Source organism: Balaenoptera musculus, chromosome 12 (assembly GCF_009873245.2).
Source record: "Balaenoptera musculus isolate JJ_BM4_2016_0621 chromosome 12, mBalMus1.pri.v3, whole genome shotgun sequence".
NCBI lineage: Eukaryota > Metazoa > Chordata > Mammalia > Artiodactyla > Balaenopteridae > Balaenoptera > Balaenoptera musculus.
Window position 1 is genome coordinate 79,559,993 of NC_045796.1, and position 24,902 is coordinate 79,584,894.

At 40.4% G+C, this 24,902-nt stretch overlaps 1 protein-coding gene across 3 annotated transcripts in view; it reads left to right on the forward strand.

The window, feature by feature from the left end:
- IMPG1 (interphotoreceptor matrix proteoglycan 1) overlaps window positions 1-24,902 on the forward strand; it is a 108,184-nt gene that overhangs the window by 58,346 nt on the left and 24,936 nt on the right. For 2 of the 3 annotated variants that reach the window (XM_036871859.1, XM_036871860.1), the window contains one exon: window positions 23,744-24,272. In XM_036871859.1, coding sequence (XP_036727754.1) covers window positions 23,744-24,272 — 529 coding nt within the window. Of the gene's footprint in view, window positions 1-23,724; window positions 24,273-24,902 lie in introns of all 3 variants that reach the window. The other variant, XM_036871858.1, reaches the window with a different exon arrangement.

The following is a 24,902-nucleotide window of genomic DNA, read 5'->3' on the forward strand; positions in this document are numbered from 1 at the left end:
CCATCTTAGCTGCCCTTGAATCGAAGCAATCTCACTCCATCTTTTGACACCAACTCTTACCATTACCTTGTTTTCCTCTCCAGGGGCACTCTCTGGATGAATGGATGGATAAAGGGAAGGAGGGGTGGGTGATGGAAGATGGACGGATGTTAATGGTAATGATGATGTCCCTAGATTTTAAATAAAGGGATGCTCCCAGCCTTTCTTTTAGTGGCTGCAGGTTGATCCACATACAAGTGCCAAGGTCGATGCAGGGTCATAGATGCAAAATGTGAACCTCGTCAATGTAACACTATATCTTCAAACCACAGTTGAATGTTAAATTAAAGGTAGAAAGAGATGATTTTCTCAGAAAGATGTCAATGATTCAGGCATTCCTCACTGTGGGTGAGGAGAGTTTGAATGTATTTTCTTAATTCAGATGATAAATAATAAACTACTGCCTGAATTATTCAGATTCTCTTCTTAATGTTCACATTCCCTATGCATTCAGCCTTTGCAGGATGCTATAAATCTTCTTCTCACCCCACCACCTACAATGTCCTATGGAGCTGAATTTTTATTATTTAATGTTAATATATGATTAGGCTATGATTTCTTCAAATACAGTTCATTACTGTTAATATATCTTGCAAATTGTTCAAAATCCATTGTAAATTAAAAGCAGATGAAATATCGTATTTTAGGTAAAATTGTCAATACCAAGGGCATGAAATTAACCAGGCATCTAACGCACTTAAGGCAGTTTAAGTGCTCTTTGTAGATCACTTGAGGATGAATCATGCTTAGAAATTTGAGTTTAAAATAGCCCTACTGGAACTATTAAGTTAGCCCCCCAAAAGTTCTTGCTTCTAAACTACCTTTTAAAAACAGAAATTTAGAACCAGTCTCTTGCATTCTTCCCTCCTTTGCACATAATGATTCCCTCTAGCTGACAAAATGTGATGTTCTCTAGTAATATCTTCAAAATATGTACTTACAAAACCAACTTACAGAATGCATTGAGGCAGGAAATGATGGTTTTAAGTGGCGAGATACAAATATCTTCTGCATCCATAACTCGGCAAAAACCACTAAAAACTATTATACCGGCTTTCTTCGTACAGGGAATTTATATTCCATTAAGAAGTAAGCAAAGAAAGATGTTAACCAGCTTGAATTAACAACATCCTGGGAATTCAAACACACGTTTTAACATGTATTTGCTCTTTAACAAGCTCTATAGATATATGGCAGAAAATGTCCATTTTTTCCCAAAATGACGTTCATGGACATAAAAAGCATTTTAAATGTCAAATGGAAGAACGCTTCTGAAGGGACTTCAGTGTGAGGCTACCCCCCACCCCCGTATTCCCTGTCTCAGTGACTACAGGCAACATCAATGAAAGCGCCCGAGCTGGAAACCTGGAGGTCACTCCAGGCGCTTCCCTCTCTCTGCACTCACGTCCAGCTGCGTGCAAGTCATGCTGCCCTCACTCCCCATCTTCTGGGTGTCCTGCTCCCGTCCACTTCTGTGCCTCTGCGCATATGGTTTTCTCTTCCTGATAAAGTGTGACGTAAGAAAAATGCACAACCTAAAAGCTGAGAGTTATGTTTTATTCGGAGGACAAAACTGAGGACTTAAGCTGGGGACACAGCATCTCAGGTAGCTCTGAGGGACGGCTCTGAAGAGGCAGGTGTCGGGTGAAGGGGGAGCCAGGATACGTAGGAGTTTTTCCAACAAAGACCAGGTAGCCGGAACATCAAAAGATTACTGGGTTTTTTTTTTAATTAATTAATTTATTTATTTATTTATTTATTTTTGGCTGTGTTGCGTCTTCGTTGCTGCGCACGGGCTTTCTGTAGTTGCGACGAGCAGGGGTTACTCTCCGTTGCGGTGCGCTGGCTTCTCATTGCCGTGGCTTCTCTTGTTGCGGAGCATGGGCTCTAGGCACACAGGCTTCAGTAGTTGTGGCTCACAGGCTCAGTAGTTGTGGCTCACGGGCTTAGTTGCTCCGCGGCACGTGGGATCTTCCCCGACCAGGGCTCGAACCCGTGTCCCCTGCATTGGCAGGTGGATTCTTAACCACTGTACCACCAGGGAAGCCCAAGATTACTGTTAATTAAGGAAAACCAGACATCTGAAGTTATGGAATTTAGCACTTTTCTGTGTATGGGAAGATGCAAGAGTCTGGGCTGTCTGAAATCATTCCTTTGATATGCACCTCAGCTGTCTGGGGCCAATATCCTGTGCTTTCTCACCCTGAGTGTCCTCAGGGTGCACCGTTGGGGTGCCTGCAGCTGCTGACTGCTAGATGGGGGGGCATTCTGCCTCCACCCTGAGTTCCCTCAGGGCTCACCGTCAGGCTTGAGGGCTGCAATATCCTTTGCTTACGGATATGGCAGGCAACATTTCTTATTCACAGTACCTTGATACTCATGCTTACATTTTTCAGGAAAAAAATGTTTCTTAAGGTTTGATATATAACATTGAAACAGGGTGAGTTAACCTTTGATACAGATCTAATATTTTGTCCCCTTTTTAGTATTCATAAGCTCAATTTCTCCTTCAAATTTGCTAATTCTGGGGTACATCTTTTTCAAAGTTCATCATTCCCTAGGTGTGTGATTGTGTCTGAACAATCTAGCTTGAAACACGCGAGGCAAGTTTGGTAAGACCCCTTCTTCAGGTGGGAACTTGAGTAGCTAATCCCCCAATACCCTGTGGCATCCAAGTCCCATTTCTCAGGCTTGATTCAAGCTGCTTTTGCCCCTCACAAGTGCTCTGACTCCTGGGTCTTCCCGTTTTTCCATTCGGCTCATTACGTTCAGCACGAGCCTCAAGGCCTGGGGTTGAGCAGGGTGGGCTGCTCTCCTGAGAAAAAGTGTATTGCTAATAAATGCAATTACTCTTCTATTGTGAAGTTTTATGAGGAATATAAACAAGAATGCTGCTAAATTGTCAGACTCACAATTGTTCAAATGTAGCTGATGTAATTTTCCTTAACTTGAAATTTCTAAAGCCTGTGTTTTCACTGAAAGAAGGTCTCTCTGGACTCCTTGCTTAATAATTACTCAAATCTCAGCGTCTGGACTCCCCCCGACCAAAATGGGAAGGGCTGGTGGACAGTACTGTCAGTAGCCCTGCCTGTCCCAGCACTTGCAGACAGTTAAACTAAGAAAAATAAGAAAATAAGATTTAAGCAGTTTAGAGATTCATGACTGAAAAGTAAAAAGCTGAGCTTTTGTTTTATATCAATCAGGTGTCAGGAAACCCGCGAACCCCTGATTGGCAGGGTGATTGTTCTCTGCTGTAAGTAGCATGTAATTCACAAAGATTCAGCAGAGCCACTTCACTGGGTGTCCCCACTCCCACTCCCACCCCTTTTCCATCCAACTCCTCACGACATATTTTAGATCCAGCACCTTGTTGTTCCTACCGGTTGTTCCTGCACAATGTGAGAGTTGTGAGCTTTTATTTGGGGCAAAATGAGGACTACAGCCCGGGAGACAGCACCTCAGATAGCTCTGAGAAGCTGCTTCAAAGGGGTAGGGGGGAAGGACAGTATATATGTGATTTTGGTGAAGGGGGAGCACATGCAATCGAGCACATATTTTTTGCAGAAGGTTTCTGCTAGTCTCATGAAGGTTACTGCTAGTCGCTAGGAGCAGACGTCACCATGAAGGATTTTAGTGGTTTTCTAGATAGGAGGAGATGCAAGAATTGGGCTCATAAAATCATCTCCTGAAAATATCTAACTATCTGAAGACCTGTTCTGCCAGTTTTTCCCAGAGCACAGAGTGCCTCATTCCTGATCTCCACCCTGAACTCCTTTCAGGGGGTGTTGAAGGTCAGCAGCCGCAACGGCTTGATCCTTGTAAAGGTAGATGGCAAGTGCTAATCTGTAGGTGGCATACCCATCACTGATTCTATTAAGAACTCATTCATCTGTCTATGCCTCAGTTTCTTTATCTGCACAGTGGAGGTGATAGCACCTTATAACTTGGATGTGACCTTTAGATACAATAACATACATAGATAGGAGATGCTCAATAAGTTGGAGCTATTGCCATATTTTCAGCTACTGTAAGCACTGAGGCAGTGAATGTATTTATCTTGTTCATTGCTGCTGCCCCAGTGCCGTGTAAGTACCTAGCACTTGGTAGATACTGAGTAGTTTTTATTGAATGAATGCAAGCGTGCATACACAAATGAAAGAATGAAGCCCCGGCAGAGAGGAAAACATCAACAACTTTGGTGGGGGGTGGCGGTTCGGTGGAAATAAAATGGATATGTTAGGATAATTGAACTTTAGTGCTGAGTCTGTCATAAGTTAATTTTGAGTAGGACTTGAAATTTTCTCGGAGTCTTTATCATTAAGTGAGATAACAACGCCTACCTTGCCGTTCTCAAAGGGGGTTAATAGACATAAATGAAATAAAGAATGAGCAGAGAGAAAAGAAAGCAATAACAAAATATGCCAGCAATGAAAGAGTATATTGGGACTCACTAAAAGGAAAGAACACCAAAATGCATAATCTTGACTGCAGCCCGCGAGGTGCAACTCCCTGTGAATGTCAGAGTCAGGAGAGAAGGAAACAGATTCCAATGACACGCAAAGAGCAGGAGGGAGAACCAAGACAAAAGGCCAAAGAGAGCTTGTATTTAGTTGAGTATTTGAGTAACTGATGTTGAATCAAAAAATGGGAAGAGTTTCGGTTTCACATGGAAAATAAATTACAAATTTTATGCAATGTAATTAACTTTTATAATATTTATTAAAACCTTTGAGGACCATTTTGCATAAAATATGTAGAAATACTTTGCAAGGTATAAAAAGTCAGATAAGTGTAAAATTACTTGGTATTTCAGAGCTAAGCCATCACAATTAGTGAGTACACCATGAAGTCACTCAAAACTTTGAGATTTGGAAAATTTAGAGTTCCTGCTTAAAAAAAGACTCTCCAAGTTTTCCTATCCAGAAAACTAAGAACACTGTAAGATGGGGTGGAAAATCACAGCACTTCACAGGTTGCTTTTAGGTCTTTAGTCTTCCTTGAATTCCTTATGGAATGAAGTGAGGTTTCAATAATTAAAATTAATGTTTGAGCCTTTGGCAATAATCTTAATTTGCCAATTTCCAAACAGAAAAACCTTAAGAGGTTAATTAAATCAATCCATAATTTTATAATCTTCTGTTCCATATAATTGGATCTTTCTATTATACTTTAAACAAAAAGAATATTATACGTTATTAATATCACAGGAGTTCTATCTATTATTTATTGTATGCTGTATATCTTAAAGTAGCAGCTTGCCTTTGCTATATCAAATAATTTTTTTAAATGCCACTTCCTCAAATGTACCAGTTCTCCATCCTGACTGCATTTTAGAATCACCTGGAAAGCTTTTCAAACATACCAATGCAGGGCCCTCTCCTGAGGATCTAATTATCAAACTCAGTTCCTTTGCAGAAGGGCCGATATTGATACAGTTCTGAAAACTTACCAGGATTCTAATATTCACTCAAGACACAGTCTCTCAGCCTTTTGATTCATGGTCTCTAAATACCTCAATTGAATTCCATTAAATTGCCTTTGGCAAACGGTAAAGAATAATTCTCTAAAGGGGTAAAATCATGACTCTCGTTCAAATATAATATGAACGCATGTCAAAGATTTTATTTAACTCATTAGTTAATGAGGGAGCAAATAAGGTGTTAACAATTGATTCAAAAGAGAATTCAAAGACAGGCAAAATATAAGCCAGGGATCAACAACTGAAAGCCCTGTGGGCCAAACCCAGCCCACCACTGGTTTCCCAACAGCCTGCAAGTTAAGTATTGTTTTTACATCTCTAAATGCCTGAAAAAAATCAAAAGAATTATAATGTTTTATGACATGTGAAAATAACATGAAATTCAATTTCAGCACTGATAAATAAGTTTTACTGGAACACAGTCAAGCCCCTTGACCTGCTATGGCTATTTTAGAGCTACAATAGCATAGCTGGGTGGTTGCAATAGAGACCAGATGAGCTATACAGCCTAAAACATCAATATTTACTATTTGGCCCTTCTCAGGAAAAGTTTGCCAACCCCTGATATAGGCAGTCAAGAATGCTGGCAACAGATTTGCAAATTGACGCAAAACTGGTCAAAATCTACCCAGCAGTAAAATATAATGTTTGGAATCATCTCTTCCAGAGGGGGGGAAATCAATGGCCTCCCCATCAGACAAACTTCACTTGCATCTCTGTGCACTACAGTTATTGCATTACCTTTAGTTCCCTATAGCTTATGGAGCTGTAAAATAGCCCAAAGACAATGAAAAGCACAAAACTCTCTAAAATTAGATAACCTCCCACAATCTGCTCACTGATGCTCATAATTCCTTTGAAGAGACACCCAGTAATCTTTTACACCCATATCACCGTCTTTCACAATTTTTTCTGACACGAACTAAACTACATTCACTTTTTAAAAAATATTTATTGAAGTAGAGTTGATTTACAATGTGTTAGTTTCAGGTGTACAGCAAAGTGAGTCAGTTAGACATATACATACATCCACTCTTTTTTAGATTTTTTTCCCGTATAGGCCATTACAGAGTACTGAGTAGAGTTCCCTGTGCTATACAGTAGCTACCTATTTTATTTATGATAGTGTGGATATGTCAATCCCAATTTATCCCTCCCCTACCTTACAACTGGTAACCAGGTTTGTTTTCTATATCTGTAACTCTATTCTGTTTTGTAGATAAGTTCATTTGTACCATTTTTTTAGATTCCACATATAAGCAATATCATATGTATTTGTCTTTCTCTGACTAATTTCCTTCACCCAATATGACAATCTCTAGGTCCATCCATGTTTCTGCAAATGACATTATTCCTTCTTTTTATGGCTGAGTAATATTCCATTGTATATATGTACCACATCTTCTTTAACCATTCCTCTGCTGATGGGCATTTAGGTTGCTTCCATGTCTTGGCTATTGTGAATAGTGCTGCAGAGAACATTGGGGTGCATGTGTCTTTTCGAATTATGGTTTTCTCCAGATATATGCCCAGTAGTGGGATTGCTGGATCATATGGTAGTTCTATGTTTAGTTTTTTCAGGAATCTCCATACTATTCTCCATAATGGTTGTACCAATTTACATTCCCACCAACAGTGGAGGAGGGTTTCCTTTTCTCCACACCCTCTCCAGCATTTATTGTTTGTAGACTTTTTGATGATGGCCATTCTGACCAGTGTGAGGTGATACCTGACTGTAGTTTTGATTTGCGTTTCTCTAATAATTAGTGATGTTGAGCATCTTTTCATGTGCTTTTTCAAGACATCAGAGTTATACTCTGAAGAGAACTCGTATTTCAGATATGCTTAGGACATGGCCAGACCCCATATTATAATCCATATTCTCTGCCTGCTCTAGGAGCTGGGTGCACGCCAGTGACTGACCACCACTAACTGAGCCCTGATTGTCAACTTCTCATTCACAGACCAAACATGAGTCCTTATTTGGCTTGTGCAGAGTCCTCTGGGCAAGGAGCTCCCTTAAACGAAGGCCTGGGCTCTGCCCTGAGGGCGCATGTGGTCCTGGCACACACGTTTCCAAGCCAATAGAGATGCTCCATTTTAGATCTGATGCCCCTGTGATTTTACAGCTTCCCACTTTCCCCAAAGAAAAGGCAGCATTCCTCTAAAATTCTTATCCAGACTGCATTTCTTCCATTTACTGGTAGAAAAATGTCTGCATAAAAATCAATATTCTCTGATACTCTCTGATCATCCTTCAAAATGCATGTTTGACTTTTCAATCAACTTTATTTTCATTTAAACTGTTGAATATTTATTGCAATTAAGAAAATCCTCATTAAACCTACCTTCAGTGTTCTGATGATATTCTTATGAAAACTTTTTGTGAGGTAAACAATTTTCCAAATCCACACTAAAATCTTTGTGTTATTTTTTTAAAATATCTCTTGCTTTGATTTTATTAGTTCACAGTCAAAATTGCTTAAGGCCATTCTCTGAAGACACTCTCTCCTAAAGCCAGACTTGCATCTCCAGGGTACACCAGCTTGGTTTCTACAAACGATAACCGTTCGTGGCTCAAAGAATTGCACTTGCTGAATTTTGCTTTCTTGTGTTTGGCTTTGCTCCTCACCACATCCCTAAAGCCAGCAGGGCTTATCAGTCTTATCAGTCTTCCTTCACAAACACAGACCCACCAGCTAATGAGAGTTAGGCCTCCCTTTTATGTCTCCCAAAGCACGCCAGGTGTCCTCTTTCACAGCACTTGGCACATTTGTGATTGTATAGTTACTGCTTGAAGATGGAAAGTTCCCTGAAGACAAGTGCTGGGTCTGTCATATTCACCACTCTCGTGTCAGCAGTGCAGTGAGGAGGGTTCTGGAGTCTGATATGTGCATCCAAACCCCAGCTAACTACTTGCAGCCTTGGGCGAGTGCCTCAGTTTTCCATCTGTGAAATGGTCATAACAGTACTTACTTCATGGGGTTCTTGTGAAGATTAAGTTAGTATGTACAATGCTTAAAATTGTGCCTGGGGGGAGGAATGGACTAGGAGTTTGGGGTTAGTAGATGCAAACTATTACATATAGAATGGATAAACAATAGGTCCTACTGTATAGCACAGGGAGCTATATTCAATCTCCTGGGATAACCATAACGAAAAAGAATATAAAAAAGAATGTATACATGCGTATAACTAAGTCACTTTGCTGTACAGAAGCAATTACCACAACACTGTAAATCAACCATACTTCAATTAAAAAAAAATAAGTTTAAAAAATCTAAAAAAAAGAAGAATTGTGCCTGGTACATACAATGTAACCAAAAAATAAGAGCATGCCTGGCACAGCTCAATATGCAATAAATATTCATTAAATGAATGAATGATTGAAGTAAAAGCAGAATTGAATCAAATATTCAAATATTCCAAGTCTAGTGCTTTTTTACTCTTCTTGCATGCTTTCTTGAATATACAGAAAGCTTAATTTTAGGAAAAAAGCAGGATTCCAGCAAACTTTTAAACAATGATTCCACTGGTTCTCTATAAAAATGACCATTGGATTAACTGAAAAATTACTTCTCTCTGGGTTGGCTGTTCTAGTCCTTGACCTTAAGCCAACATGCTTTAAAAATAGCCATAAATTCATCTCTAGCAATTGACTTAAATTACCATTTTATACTGGTACCTAGTATGTGTTCAATAAATGTGAGGGATGATTGTTTTAAGGAATGGATGAAGAATTCATATGTACACATCATTTGGTAAAATTAGAGCTTAGAGCAGTGTGTAATACAAAATATACCAGACAATTAAGGACACACTTTCATTCAGACTATTACAACAGGGGGAACATTCATTAATGAGGAATGTGTCAAACAGAAAAAGTGGGCTGAGGTTTCACAGAGGCTGAGTCTTATGGGAGTCAGGAGAAAAAGTGAGTCTCATCCGAGTCACACGAGGAAGGGGGATTCTTTGCAGTTAACCCTTTCCCAGAACAAAAAAGGGTGGGGAGATTTCAGAAAGCAAAAGGGTTGAGGTGAGTGGGAGTTCTTAACCATAGCTATTTTTTGGTAAAGCTCAAGTCAAGTTCAATATTGTCAAGAGTAATTTTCAATGGGGCAATAGTGCCCTGCAGGATATGTCTTGAGAATGTGAGTGACAGAGACACTTCTTAGTTGGCTCAGTAATGGGAGGGCACTGCTAATACTTTGTGGGAAGAGAAATTCTCTAATATGCAAGACAATACTACACAACAAAGAATTTATCTGCTTCCACTAATACTTTTGTATATCTTGCTAGATATTCATGTATATGGGGGGGGGGCCGGAAAACTGTAAATTTCTAAGCCTGGACCTTAACTCCTGTTAAAGTAAAACTTTATTAAAAGGTAAAATCATTACTCTCATACAAATATAAAATGAACATGAGTCAAAGATTATATTTAACAAATTACTAATGAGGAAACAAGTAAGACGTTATGACCAGTTTGAAGGAGAATTCAAACAACACAATCAGCAATTAAAAATGAGGAAATAAATTTACAAGTTTATGCAAAACTGGCCAATAGCCACACGGAAATAGTCAATTATATTCCACCTGATGAGAACCCTTTGTCTTTCACGGACAAGAATAAGTTGCATTACTCTAAGCATACTACAACTAAAAGATTGCAAAAACGATAAAAGGCACAGACCCCTATAGATCAGAAAACCCAGAAAGTGCACTAGATAGATAAGACACTTAAGTCCTTTACATTCTTTCCTGACACTTCTTTTTTTAATACGAGTATAATTTGCAAAATGTATTTTGCAAAATTTAATTTAACCTGAGCTTTCTGCAAATTCAACCAATGTGTATAATGAACTTTACGAAGTGTTACCCACCAATTCAGGAAATCACTACTTCTCTTATGACAGTGGTGATCATTGTGTTTATGTGGCCAATACAACATCTGAATCTGTCTGCCATCGTAGCTGTGGAATCCACAATGATGTTTATAGATGTTTACATATAAGTACATATAGGAATCTTACTGCTTTATTATGTCTTACGGTGCTATAATGCCTTTTGAATTACATATTGTGCTATTATAAATTATTTTCCTTTTATTTCTCCTTTATGTTACAGTTTTTTTAACTTTTTATTTTATATTGGAGTATAGTTGATTAACAATGTTGTGTTAGTTTCAGTTGTACAGCGAAGTGATTCAGTTTTACATATACATGTATCTATTCTTTTTAAAATTCTTTTCCCATTTAGGTTGTTACATAATATTGAGCAGAGCTCCCTGTGCTGTACAGTAGGTCCTTGTTGGTTATCCATTTTAAATATAGCAGTGTGTACATGTCAATCCCAACCTCCCAATCTATCCCTCCCCCCAACCCTTCCCCCCATTTATGTTACAGTTTGAACAATGCATTGACTTTTTGAAAGTGTGTATTTGCTTGGTTATATTCTTGATGAAGCTCATTCAGGATCATAAGGGGGCATTACAAAATATTTGTTAGAAAAAGGGTACTGAACTGGTTGGGTTGGGGACACCTAGCATGGAAGTCGCCTACAGCAACCTAGATTAGGTAAATACAATTCAGAGCGGCAACACTGAGGATAGAAACCACGTTCCTAAATGCACAAGCTATGTCTGTCTCTCAGTCCTTCCGTCTACTCACTCCTCCCCTTCTTCCCACCATAAACACAAACACACACCCTGTTCTAAAAGCTTCCCTGTAAATAGACTGGCATCTAATGTCCCCATTGCAGATTAGAATACTGATATTATATATATATATACAAACACACACACACACACACACACACACACACACACACACACACACAATGGAATATTACTCAGCCATAAAAAAGAAGGAAATAATGCCATTTGCAGTAACATGGACGGACCTAGAGATTATCATACTAAGTGAAGTAAGTCAGACAAAGACAAATATCATATGATATCGCTTATATGTGGAATCTAAAAAAGAAAAAAATACAAATGAATGTATTTACAAAACGAAAATAGACCCACAGACATAGAAAACAAACTTATGGTTACCAAAGGGGAAGAGGCAGGAGGGATAAATTAGGAGTTTGGGATTAACATATACACACTGCTATATATAAAATAGATAACCAACAAGGATCTACTGTATAGCACAGGGAACTATACTCAATATTTTGTAATAACCTATGAAGGAAAAGAATCTGAAAAAGAATATATATAAGAATTTATATATTTATATATATACACACACACATATATATATAACTGAATCACTTTGCTGTACACGTGAAACTAACACAACATTGTAAATCAGCTATACTTCAATAGGGAATTCCCTGGTGGTCCAGTGGTTAGGACTTGGCACTTTCCCTGCTGAGGCCCAGGTTCAATCCCTGGTTGGGGAACTAAGATTCCACAAGCCACACAGAGTGGCAAAAAAAAAACAAAAAACAAAACAAAACTATACCTCAATTTAAAAGAATTTTTCTTTAATTTTTATTTTTTATTTTTTTAAAATTTATTTATTTATTTATTTATTTTTAGCTGTGTTGGGTCTTTGTTTCTGTGCGAGGGCTTTCCCTAGTTGCGTCAAGCGGGGGCCACTCTTCATCGCGGTGCGCGGGCCTCTCACTGTCGCGGCCTCTCTTGTTGTGGAGCACAGGCTCCAGACGCGCAGGCTCAGTGATTGTGGCTCACGGGCCTAGTTGCTCCGCGGCATGTGGGATCTTCCCAGACCAGGGCTCGAACCCGTGTCCCCTGCATTGGCAGGCGGATTCTCAACCACTGTGCCACCAGGGAAGCCCCAAAATTTTTTTTTAATTTTTAATTAAAAAAAAGAATATCCTAAACCAAAGCCAGATCCTTTGTGGTATTCTGATAAAAGCCAGAGTTAGAGACTGGGAGACTTAAATCCTGCGATGCCAGATCTTTAAGGGGTTCTGTGTGGATTGGTTATCTGTAGCTGCATATAAAATGGCTCTACAACTTGGTGACTGACAGCAACAATAAACATTTATCATCTCTCCCAGTTTCTGCAGGTTGGAAATCTATGTAAAAGTTTAGCTGGTTGGTTCAGGCTCAGAGCCGCACATGAGGTTGCAGTCAAGATGTCAACTGAGGCTATAATCTTAAGACTTGACAGGGGCTGGTGGATTTTCTTCCAATATGACTCATACATCTTGCAAACTGGCCTCAAGAAGGCCTCCGTTCTTCCTCATACAAGCATCTCCACATGGCTGCTTGAGTGTCCTCACAACATGGCAACTGATTCCCTCCAGAGCAATTGATTCAAGGGAACGAGGTGGAAGAAGTAATATGTTGTATGACCTAACCTCAGAATCATGCATCACCATTTGTATAGCATGCTATGGAAGTCAGCCTCTGCAGTGTGGGAGGGGACACTACAGGAATATTAAAAAGAGAAAGTAAGGCTCATCAGTGACCCCATTAGAGGCTACCATACCATGTAATGTGTTGTGGGTCTTCCACAGTCCCAAATGCACACTATATGTAATATTAATCTTTATCATTCTCTCAGGTATATATGAAATTATTAATAGAGAGAAAAATATATTGATTATTTCACTTTGCAAGTCAAAGCTGGAGAATCACAACCTTTTCCATAATCTTGGAATAAATGATTCAGAAACCATTCAGAACTGAAATATAACCATGCTATTAAAAGCTACAACATCACTGCATGTCAAATTCATGTCACTGCTACTTCATTTGTCCCAATAAGTTTTGGTTTATTTTGTTTTCATTGTCATTTGTTTCTAGGTATTTTTTGATTTCCTCTTTGATTTCTTCAGTGATCTCTTAGTTATTTAGTTATTTAGGAACATATTGTTTAGTCTCCACGTGTTTGTATTTTCTACAGTTTTTTTCCTGTAATTGATGTCTAGTCTCATAGCGTTGTGGTTGGAAAAGATGCTTGATATGATTTCAGTTTTCTTAAATTTACTGAGGCTTGATTTGTGACCCAAGATATGATCTATCCTGGAGAATGTTCCATGAGCATTTGAGAAGAAAGTGTATTCTGTTGTTTTTGGATGGAATGTCCTATCAATATCACTTAAGTCCATCTGGTCTAATATGTCATTTAAAGCTTGTGTTTCCTTTTTTATTTTCATTTTGGATGAACTGTTCGTTGGTGAAAGTAGGGTGTTATAGTCCTCTACTTTTATTGTGGTACTGTCGATTTCCCCTTTTATGGCTGTTAGCATTTGCCTTATGTATTGAGGTGCTCCTATGTTGGGAGCATATATATTTACAATTGTTATATCTTCTGCTTGGATCGATCCCTTGATCATTATGTAGTGTCCTTCCTTGTCTCTTGTAACATTCTTTATTTTAAAGACTATTTTGTCTGATATGAGTATTGCTACTCCAGCTTTCTTTTGATTTCCATTTGCATGGAATATATTTTTCCATCCCCTCACTTTCAGTCTCTTTGTGTCCCTTAGTCTGAAGTGGGTCTCTTGTAGACAGCATATGTACAGGTATTTTTTTAATCCATTCAGCCAGTCTGTATCTTTTGGTTGGAGCATTTAATCCATTTACATTCAAGGTATTTATCGATATGTATGTTCCTATTACCACTTTCTTTGTTGATTTGGTTTTGTTTTTGTAGGTCTTTTCCTTCTCTTGTGTTTCCTGCCAGAGAAGTTCCTTTAGGATTTGTTGTAAAGCTGGTTTGGTGGTGCTGAATTCTCTTAACTTTTGCTTGTCTGTAAAGGTTTTAATTTCTCTGCCCAATCTGAATGAGATCCTTGCTGGAGAGAGTACTCTTGGTTGTAGGTTTTTCCCTTTCATCACTTTAAATATGTCCTCCACTCCCTTCTGGCTTGCAGAGTTTCTGCTGGAAGATCAGCTGTTAACCTCATGGCAATTCCCTTGTATGTTATTTGTTGTTTTTCCCTTGCTGCTTTTAATATTTTTTCTTTATATTTAATTTTTGATAGTTTGATTAATATGTGTCTTGGCGTGTTTCTCCTTCGATTTGTCCTGTATGGGACTCTCTGCACTTCCTGGACTTGATTGACTATTTCCTTTCCCATGTTAGGGAAGCTTTTGACTATAATCTCTTCAAATATTTTTCAGACCCTTTCCTTTTCTCTTCTTCTTCTGGGACCCCTATAATTTGAATGTTGGTGAGTTTAGTGTTTTCCCAGAGGTCTCTGAGACTGTCCTCAATTCTTTTCATTCTTTTTTCTTTATTCTGCTCTGTGGTAGTTATTTCTACTATTTTATCTTCTGGGTCATTTATCCGTTCTTCTGCCTCAGTTATTCTACTACTGATTCCTTCTAGAGAATTTTTAATTTCATTTATTGTGTTGTTCATCATTGTTTGTTTGCTCTTTAGTTCTTCTAGGTCCTTGTTAAACATTTCTTATATTTTCTCCATTCTATTTCTGAGATTTTGTATCATCTTTACTATCATTACTCTGAATTCTTTTTCAGGTGGACTGCCTATTTCCTCTTCATTTGTTTGGTCTGGTGGGTTTTTACCTTGCTCCTTCATCTGCTGCATATTTCTCTGTCTTCTCATTTTGTTTAACCTACTGTGTTTGGGGTCTCCTTTTCGCAGGCTGGAAGTTCGTAGTTCCCGTTATTTTTGGTGTCTGCCCCCAGTGGGTGGGGTTGGTTCAGTGGCTTGTATAGGCTTCCTAGTGGAGGGGACAGACTGGTGCCTGTGTTCTAGTGGGTGGGGCTGGATCTTGTCTTTCTGGTGGGCAGGGTCATGTCCAGTGGTGTGTTTTGGGGTGTCTGTGAACTTAGTATGATTTTCGACAGCCTCTCTGCTAATGGGTGGGGATGTGTTCCTGTCTTGCTAGTTGTTTGGCATGGGGTGTCCAGCACTGTAGCTTGCTGACCGTTGGGTGGAGCTGGGTCTTAGTGTTGAGACGGAGATCTCTGGGAGAGCTCTCGCTGATTGATATTACATGGGGCCAGAAGGTCTCTGGTGGTCCAATATACTGGACTTGGTTCTGCTACCTTGGAGGCTCAGGCCCAACACCCAGCCGAATCACCAAGACCCTTCCAACCACACGGCTCAGAAGAAAAGGAAAAAATGGAGGAAGAAAAAAAAAAGGACAGATAGAACGCCAAACCAAATGGTAAAAGCAATACTAAACAGACAAAATCGCACAAAGAAACATACACACACACACTCATAAAAAGGAAAAACAAACAAACAAACAAAACCAGATAGAACCCTAGGAGAGATAATAAAAGCAAACCTAAACAGACAAAATCACACAAAGAAACATACACATACACACTCACAAAAAGGGAAAAAAGAAAAAAATAATAATAAAATTACAAAAATAAATAAATAAGAAAAAAAATTTTAAAAAGGAAGAGAGCAACCAAACAAATCCCCCAATGATAACAAGCACTAAAAACTTAACTAAGATAAACATAAAACCAAAAACAAATCAGACACAGAAAGCAAAGCCCAAGTCTACAGTTGTTCCTAAAGTCCACTGCCTCAATTTTGGGAACATTCATTGTCTATTCAGGTATCCCACAGATGCAGGGTTTATCAAGTTGGTTGTGGTGATTTAATCTGCTGCTCCTGAGGCTGCACAGAGAAATTTCCCTTTCTCTTCTTTGTTCGCACAGTTCCTGGGGTTCAGCTTTGGTTTTGGCCCTGCCTCTGTGTGTAGGCCGCCTTCAGGTGTCTGTTCCCCACCCAGACAGGAGGGGGTTAAAGCAATAGCTGATTAGGGCTGTCTTGCTCACTCAGGCCAGGGAAAGGGAGGGGTACAGTAGTCATAACTGGAATGCAGGGCAAGCCTGCGGTGACACGGGCCCGTTTGACGTTGCAACAGCCTGAGGTGCGTCATGTGTTCTCCTGGGGAAGTTGTCCCTGGATCATGGGACCCTGGCAGTGGCGGGCTTACAGGCTCCTGGGGGGGTGTGGGTAGTGACCTGTGCTTGCACACAGGATTCTTGGTGGCAGCAGCAACAGCGTTAGCAGTTCATGCCCATCTCTGGGGTCCCAGCTGATAGCCGCAGCTCACACCCATCTCTGGAGCTCGCTTAGGTGGTGCTCTGCCTTCTGTGGGCACACAGAGCAGGAATCCCCTCCCCTCGCGCACCACAAAACAATGGTCTCTTGCTTCTCCGACAGGTCCAGACTTTTTCCCAGACTCCCTCCCAGCTAGCTAGCTAGCCAGTGGCACACTAGCTGTCTTCACACAGCCAAGCCCAGTCCTCTCCCTGGCGTCTGACCTTCACACAGCCAACCCCAGTCCTCTCCCTGGGGTCTGACCTCCGAAGCCTGAGCCTCAGCTCCCAGCCCCCACCTGCCCTGGCGGGTGAGCAGACAAGCCTCTGAGGCTGCTGAGTGCTGGTCGGCACCGATCCTCTGTGCAGGAATCTCTCCGCTTTGCCCTCCGCACCCCTGTTGCTGTGCTCTCCTCCATGGCTCCGAAGCTTCGCTCCTGCCCAGCCCTCATCCCTGCCAGTGAAGGGGCTCCTAGTGTGTGGAAACTTTTCCTCCTTCACTGCTCCTTCCCAGAGGTGCAGGCCCCGTCCTTATTCTTTTGTCTCCATTTTTTCTTTTTTCTTTTGCCCTACCCAGGTATGTGGGGATTTTCTTGCCTTTTGGAAAGTCTGAGGTCTTCCGCCAGCGTTCAGTAGGTGTTCTGTAGGAGTTGTTCCACATGTAGATGTATTTTTGATGTATTTGTGGGGAGAGAGGTGATCTTCACGTCTTACTCCTCCGCCATCTTGAAGGTCTCCCTCTTCCTTACTTTATGAGATACTCATTCTTAAAACATCCCTAAAGGCTAAGAAAAATGATTACCTAAAATATTAATTTGGAGTCATTATCATTTACACTGTACCTACCACCATTAGGCAGCATTTTTGATGTACTGTCATAAAAGGTAAGATTATCAGAACACTCCAGAACATAGTCCAGCCGTCTTCACTCCCCCACGTCCCAAGTTTTGATAATTAGACGAGTATATTACAGTGTCAAGGTTTATCAATTTAAAATTGATTCTGCAGCCACAACTCCCAACTCCCATGGCTTGCTGGACAGATTTCCATATTTAAATGGATTTAAGGCTCAATCTCAAACCTTCTATCATAGCTTCTGTATTCCTGAGTTCTCTGTTTTGATGTATCTTTTAGTTGGCTGGACTGTATCATCAGATAATTGCTTCAGGAAGGGTATCAAAGCTCCTGAGGGTTTGGCTACTAAAAGAAGAGCTACTTCTCTATTCACAGCACTTCTAATATCAAATGTGTAGGGGGTTTTCCTACATCAACCGATTCTCGACTCTCCAGACATCAACTGGGTGTCCTACAACTCAATTATGACACTAAACACCTGGAGTTGATGCAGAGCCCACAGATAGAGAGCTCAGATCCACAAGACTAACCCCTACTGCAGATACCAAAGTCCCAGATGTCACTTGTACTTCTGATCAACCAGCTAAAAATTGGGGCTTCCCAACTTTTATGGCTGCCATCAAAGGGACTGGCTCCCAAATCACCCAGCTCTGGCAGCCAATGGAGCTCAGCATCCACAGTCCCCCAGAACCACAGAAAACAAAAGAGGCAATTTTAAATGGGTACCAAGCACTTCCTGTGGCCATCCCCTGGGGTTCAGCACAGAGGGAACTGGCAAACACACACAGCTCCCAATTTCTCCCTGGAACGGGTTTGACTGCATACTTTTCCAGTTGCCGCTCAAGGTTCAGAAATTTAGGAGCTCTGTGTCAGGAACTGGAGGCCCAGGCAAATATATATTTCTTATTGTATCCCAGCTACTTACTACCTGTGACTTTCAAATGTGAAGGACAACTTGACTTTTGGAGTTTCTTCTTCTGCCATTTTCACTGATGCCCTTCTCTACTATTCTTAGAACTGCATTTGAATAGTCAGTTGTCTCAAAATAAAACGTTTAATATTTCTAAAGCCAAATCATTGAAGTATTCTGACAAATACAGCGTTTTGCTATCTCACACTTCCCCACTGTGCAGTCCCACTTACCAAAAGTACTCCCTTTTAACTCAGCTATTTCTTCTGGCATTTATTCTTGCCATATTTTTAAATAATATACATCTTTTTTTTGGAGGGGGGGGAATCTCTTACCCTCAAATAAATGTTTTTTTTGTTTTTTGGGGTTTTTTAAATAAATGTATTTATTTATTTATTTTTGGCTGTGTTGGGTCTTCGTTTCTGTGCGAGGGCTTTCTCTAGTTATGGCAAGCGGGGGCCACTCCTCATCACGGTGCGCGGACCTCTCACTATCACGGCCTCTGTTGTTGTGGAGCACAGGCTCCAGACGCGCAGGCTCAGTAGTTGTGGCTCGCGGGCCCAGTTGCTCCGCGGCATGTGGGATCTTCCCAGACCAGGGCTCGAACCCATGTCCCCTGAATTGGCAGGCAGATTCTCAACCACTGCGCCACCAGGGAAGCCCAATATACATCTTTTGACTCATCTGCTTTATACATTATTTACTGACTTCCTATTATTGCAAATAAGGATTTAAGTTTCTTACAACACCCTTCCCTATCAATATGGTAATAACTATTATTGAATCAATATTCAGTGTTTCCATTATGTATTTACAGCTGAACTATTTTCTCTAAATATGTTTACTTTCTGTTTTCCTGGAATTAATGTTTTTTTTGATTTTTTTATTTGCTTAATGTTCTTTGTACTTATTGCCAATTCTTTTCAAATTTTGCATTGAAATTTCCAGTATAATTTTCCGCATCAGGTAACTTATCACTTCCAATTTTCAAAGACCTTCTCTTTCTCCTGCACTACTACTCTCCAGGCCTTTTGGACAGCTGTCACCTGGGATTTCCATTTTCTGTCATCCTTAAAATTTCCTTGGTCTTTCTCCTGAGTTGGATTCCCTGATCCCTAGATCTCAGGCCCCTCTGAGTTTACTCTCTTGTTTTATGGAGCACATCCATTAGTAGTTTTCTCAAGTTAAAAAAAAAAAAAGGTACAATGGCAGAGGGCTTGGTGATATAAGCATCACATGTACTTAGTTTCCTTTTACACCTCGAGTACCCATGTCTCTGAGACCCCGTCACCTTCTTCCTGGGGATTTCCCTAACTTTTCTTCAGTACCCCATGTCTTCCTATTTCTTGGTTTACCCTATCATTTTAGGTAAACACATCCTAAGAAAGGGTGCCTGGGAGGAATTTTTTGAGACTTTATGTGTTTAAAAATATCTTTAGTCACCCTCACACTCAACTGATAGTATAGAACTTTATTCTGGCTATGCTACCCTCACAACTAGCTGTTCCTGGAGCAATACAGACACCCTTCTTTCTCTGGCTTTCTCATTTGCATTTGCTGCATGGCTAAACTCTCTCACCTCCTTCAGGTCTTGCTCAAATATTGCATTCTCAATGACCACCGTATAAAATTGCAAACCCAGCATTCCCACCTTCTTTCCTGCTTCATGTTACTTCATTAGCTCTTATCACCAGCTGGTATAGAATATATTTCCCTTTGTTTATTTTGTTTATTTTCTGTCTTCCTCCACTAGATAGTAACCTTCTTGGGGCCAGAAACTTTTATCTGTTTTGTTCACTGATGTACCCCTGCACCTGGAACAGTGTCTGGCACATAGTAGGCCATCAATATCTATTTGCTGAATGAATGAATAGTAAACACATATGTTCTATCTCTATAATATGCCAAAAAGAAGATGACTTTTTTGTTGTGATAAATAAGAATGGATTTGTTTGATAGAGAATTAAGAACTTGCTGGTCATGTCACTTGAAGATCTAAAGGAGACTGTGGAATCTTTGTTTTTAGATTTTTAAACATAAACCAGCTGACCTCTGGATATTTATAATTAGTGGGTACATGTAGATGTGTGACCCTTTCCAGCGGCAATTAGAATGATCTTTCATCTGCACTTGCCTCACACGTCTCTGTGCCTTCCTCTGGCTACTAGTGGGGCTTCTGGCTGCCCCCACTGAGCCCATCCTCACCTGTTACCGGCTTATCTCACTTTGGGCTTCAGCTGGACCTGAGTTCATCCACTTTGGTTTGGAGCATTTCATCTGTGGCCTTTGTTTGCGGGAAGATCTCCTGCCCAGAAAGTGACCAAAGTAGCCTTTTTCTTTACACCCAGCAGCTGGGCTTCTACCAGCACCCCCTCCTCCCCGGCACACATACATATAAACATACCTCATGCCCTCATGAGAACTCTACACATGCTCTAACATGACAGCTAAAAAGTCAAGTTATTTTGAGTCTGTTTTGCATACCTCATGATGAAGTAAATGGCCTTGGCTTTCGTGCTTGCCTTCTCCATTGCAGTGTAAAAAATTAGCGTTAGGATGGCCTTTGTTGCTGGCATGTCTTTTGCATAAGAATCTGATGAATAATTATTTTAAATACATTTATAAGTGGTGGTAATGTCTGGATGATATTTTGTTTCAAAAGAATTGACTATAGCCTTACTAGTTCCAATATCAAGCTGAGAGACTGTGAGGAGTCCGTTAAAATCACACTTAAATAGGGCTGCTAGATTCAGCAAAGAAAAATACAAGATAACCAGTTAAACTTGAATTTCAGATAAACAACAAATAATGTTTTAGTGTAAGTATGTTCCAGTGGGAATCCTGTATTTTATCTAACAATGTACATTTAAATAGCCAACGGTTCTATCAGTGAAATAACTTGGTTGGGTTTATTGTGAATGTGAATGATTAATGTTAAGATGCCACAGGGACTTCCCTGGTGGTCCAGTGGTAAAGAATCTGCCTTCCAATGCAGGGAACGCAGGTTTGATCCCTGGTCGGGGAGCTAAGTGTCCCCCACATACTGTGGGGCAACTAAGCCCGCGCACCACAACTACTGAGCTCGTGAGCCTCAAGGAGAGATCCCACGTGCCGCAACTAAGACCCAACACAGCCAAAAAATTAAAAACTTTTTTAAAAAGATGCCACAAAGGTCAAGAGTTAAAAATTCTTGTTTGCTGGTTGATGACATAATGCAACAGACTGTTTTAATCTGACTAAAATCTCTGTACTGAGAAAGTTATGAGTAATGAGATGCTGGCCCGGAGCAGAAAGAAGACACCTGTCATTGTGCTTCCTCCCTGACCCTGACCATCTGGAAGAGCACAGAGGAGCTCAGATTCAAGTGCATTTCCCCCCAGCACAAAGTCAAATCAAACCACTGATAGTACTTGAAGCCTTCAATTTACTTATCCCAGATCTTTCCAAGGATGTCTTAGTCAGCTTGGGCTGCTATAACAGAACATCATAGACTGGGTGGCTTAAATGACAGAAATTTCTTCCTCATAGTTCTGGAGGCTGGAAAGTCCAAGGTCAAATTGCAGGCTGATTCAGTTCCTGGTGAGGGCCTTTTTTCTGGTTAGCACACAGATGCCTTCTTTCTGTATCCTCACATGGCAGAGAGAGAGAGAGATCATCTCTCTTATGTCTCTTTTTATTTATAAAGGCACTAATCCCATTCATGAGGGCTCCACCCTCCTGACCTAATTACCTCCCAAAGACCCTACCTCCAAATACTGTCACATTGGAGATGAGGATTTCAACATATAGATTTTGGGAGAATGCAAACATTCAGTCCGTGGCAATAGAGATTTGAATAAAACTACGAGTGTATATCTGGAAAGATCTTGGATGTTACAAAACATCATTTCTGATAGTTGAGTGAATTATGGGTAGACACACCCAGGCATCCTCCCCAGGTGGAAGAAAAGGGGGTGCTTCTCTGAAATCTGGTTAGATTCTCCACAGACATGTTTTATTTTAAGAAACTAATAAAAGTAATATGATTCTACCTTTCAGAGCTGTTTATCACTTGGATTTTCAGTTTGGGTGATTGCACTCTAGTAAATTAGCTGACTGAGAGTCCAAAGATGATATCTGCATCCAGACAGTCCATTCATCATGCTTAGCTTTTGGACTTTAACACAGTTTTCCCACATATTTGCCAAAATGCCACCGAAGTATTCACAGAAAGCTCCCTGTTTTGATCTACCTAATGCCTTAAATATTATCTGTCAGTGGCTCTAGATTTAGGTTTATTGGAATATTTTAATAACCCACCAACATCTTTATCTGAAAGCTTCATATAACCACTTTCTTAGTTCATAAATACTTATGGATTTTAATGTTGCACCAAAAAGGGAATGGACTTCAGTAGTTCAATATGTACTAACTCAAGAAAGCAATGCAAAGTGGTGGTAGTATCAAGGTATAATCATGTAGGAATGAAAAAAAACCTTTAAATATTACCAAATATTTAGTTGTATGGCCAATACAAAGTTCAAATTATATGTGTAACCCACATCTTCACGCTCTCCATATCATTTTGCAAATAGGCAAGTTATTCAGTCAGATTATCCAATTTTGGAAAAGCGTAATTTAAATTTTAATTGATGAAACTACCAAAATGTGATAACTGAGATCCCCTCCAAAAATCCAATTACATAAAATTCAGGTTTGCATGATTGGAAGGTGAATAAAACTCCGGGCCAAAAGAGCACAGCTAATTGTCTGGGAGGTCCAGATGGGGATGTGGGATCCAAGTCTACCCCAAAGCCATCTGTGGTGTGCCGCCATCTGCTGACCTAGTCCTTTTTTACCACCTGGTCCCTAGATGTGCTGTGTCTCACTGGGCAGTAAGTAATTCCTGTAATTCTAGGCAATTGGTGCTCTTTTAGTCTCGCATATCCAGAAGTATTGGGCCTGAATAAAATGGTTATAGAGACCCACCCTCTGTCTCCCTAGGTGTGGACACAGGGCTGCCTGCCCTTTCTGTACCAATTTGTCTTTTTTGTTTTCTGGCCGCGCCATGTGGCTTGCAGGATCTTAGTTCCCTGACCAGGGATTGAACCCGTGCCCTCAGCAGTGAAAGCACGGGGTCCTAACCACTGGACCGCCAGGGAATTACCACCAATTTGCTTTTTAAAATATGATACTAAATATGGTAATTATTTCACTACATAAGTAAGTCAAAACATGCTGTACATCTTAAATTTATGCAGTGAGGTATGTCAATTACATCTCAATAAAACTGGAATAAAATCAAAGAAATTTAAAAATAAATAAAATAAAATATGACATTAAGATAGTCAAATGCTATTTTTCCAAAATTAATTTTAACTTTGGATTTTCTTTTTTGCTTTCTATTCTTTGCGGGGATGCTTGGACATAATGAATGGGTCTCAGGAGCTTCCTCCATGGACAGTTCTTGGTCTCCAGCTGCTGTGGCCTCTACCTCCCTATCAGAAACTCTACCTTTTTTTACTGCGTCGAGCATCTTTTCTCAGACTGATCAAAGTGCCACAGACATAATGTCCCTTGACCAGACAGTACTAATCCCACGGCTAACCATCCCCACTGATGATTATTCTGCCATCAGCCAATTGGCTCAGGAAATTTCACATTCACCTGCATCTTCAGAAGACAGCAGGTTGAGTATCAGCAGTCAAGATACAGTCGGAGACTTAGACGGAACGGATCTCGCCAGCACTCACGCATCCTCTGAGGTACTGGGATTCAGTGGGTATGTTTCCACCCTGGATCATTTCTTGGAGAACATCACTCCTGGCCCAGCTTTGCAGTACATCACCACCAGTGCCATGACCGTCGCCGCCAGGGGCCGAGAGCTGGTGGTGTTCTTCAGTCTGCGTGTGGCCAACATGCCCTTCTCCACTGACCTGTTCAACAAGAGCTCGCTGGAATACCAAGCTCTGGAGCAGCGATTCACACAGCTGGTGAGTGGACACTGCGTACAGCTATCTGTGTGTCTCCGTTCTTTTTTTTTTTTTTTTGCTGTTATTTTATAATATAATCCCTGGCTGTCTTGAGCAATGCAAGGTGGAAGAGAAAGCCTCTGAGATAGCTGTTGCCGACAGCATTCAGCTAGAGTGTTGAGATGGATTCAGATCCAATGGGCCACTGCCGCCCAGCTTCCTGGGAACAAACTTATTTTTAAGACCTTTTCATTATAGTTCCTCCCAATTTAGTTTTCCCAGGAGGAATACATAGCCACTCACGGACTGAACTTGGAATTTATAAACAATATGAGCAGACTTCTCCTAAGTTATAATGCCACATGCTGTTTTCCAGCCATCTGACTAAAAAGTTCAAGGCTAGAAAAGTCCAGCACAAATGAGGCCGAGAGTTCAAGTGTAAGAATTCTTTTTTTTTTTAGTTCCCCTTAAATTCTCATAAAAAAAAAAAAAAAAAAAACTGACTAAATGGCTTAGCATCCCAAGCCCTAACAAAGAAAGTGAGAAGACAATCATGGTGGCATATAACCCTGATTTATGAAACACCCCTTAAACTCACATGTACTCTTGTAGAAATACATACACAATGAAAACTGCTGAACTATGAACCTC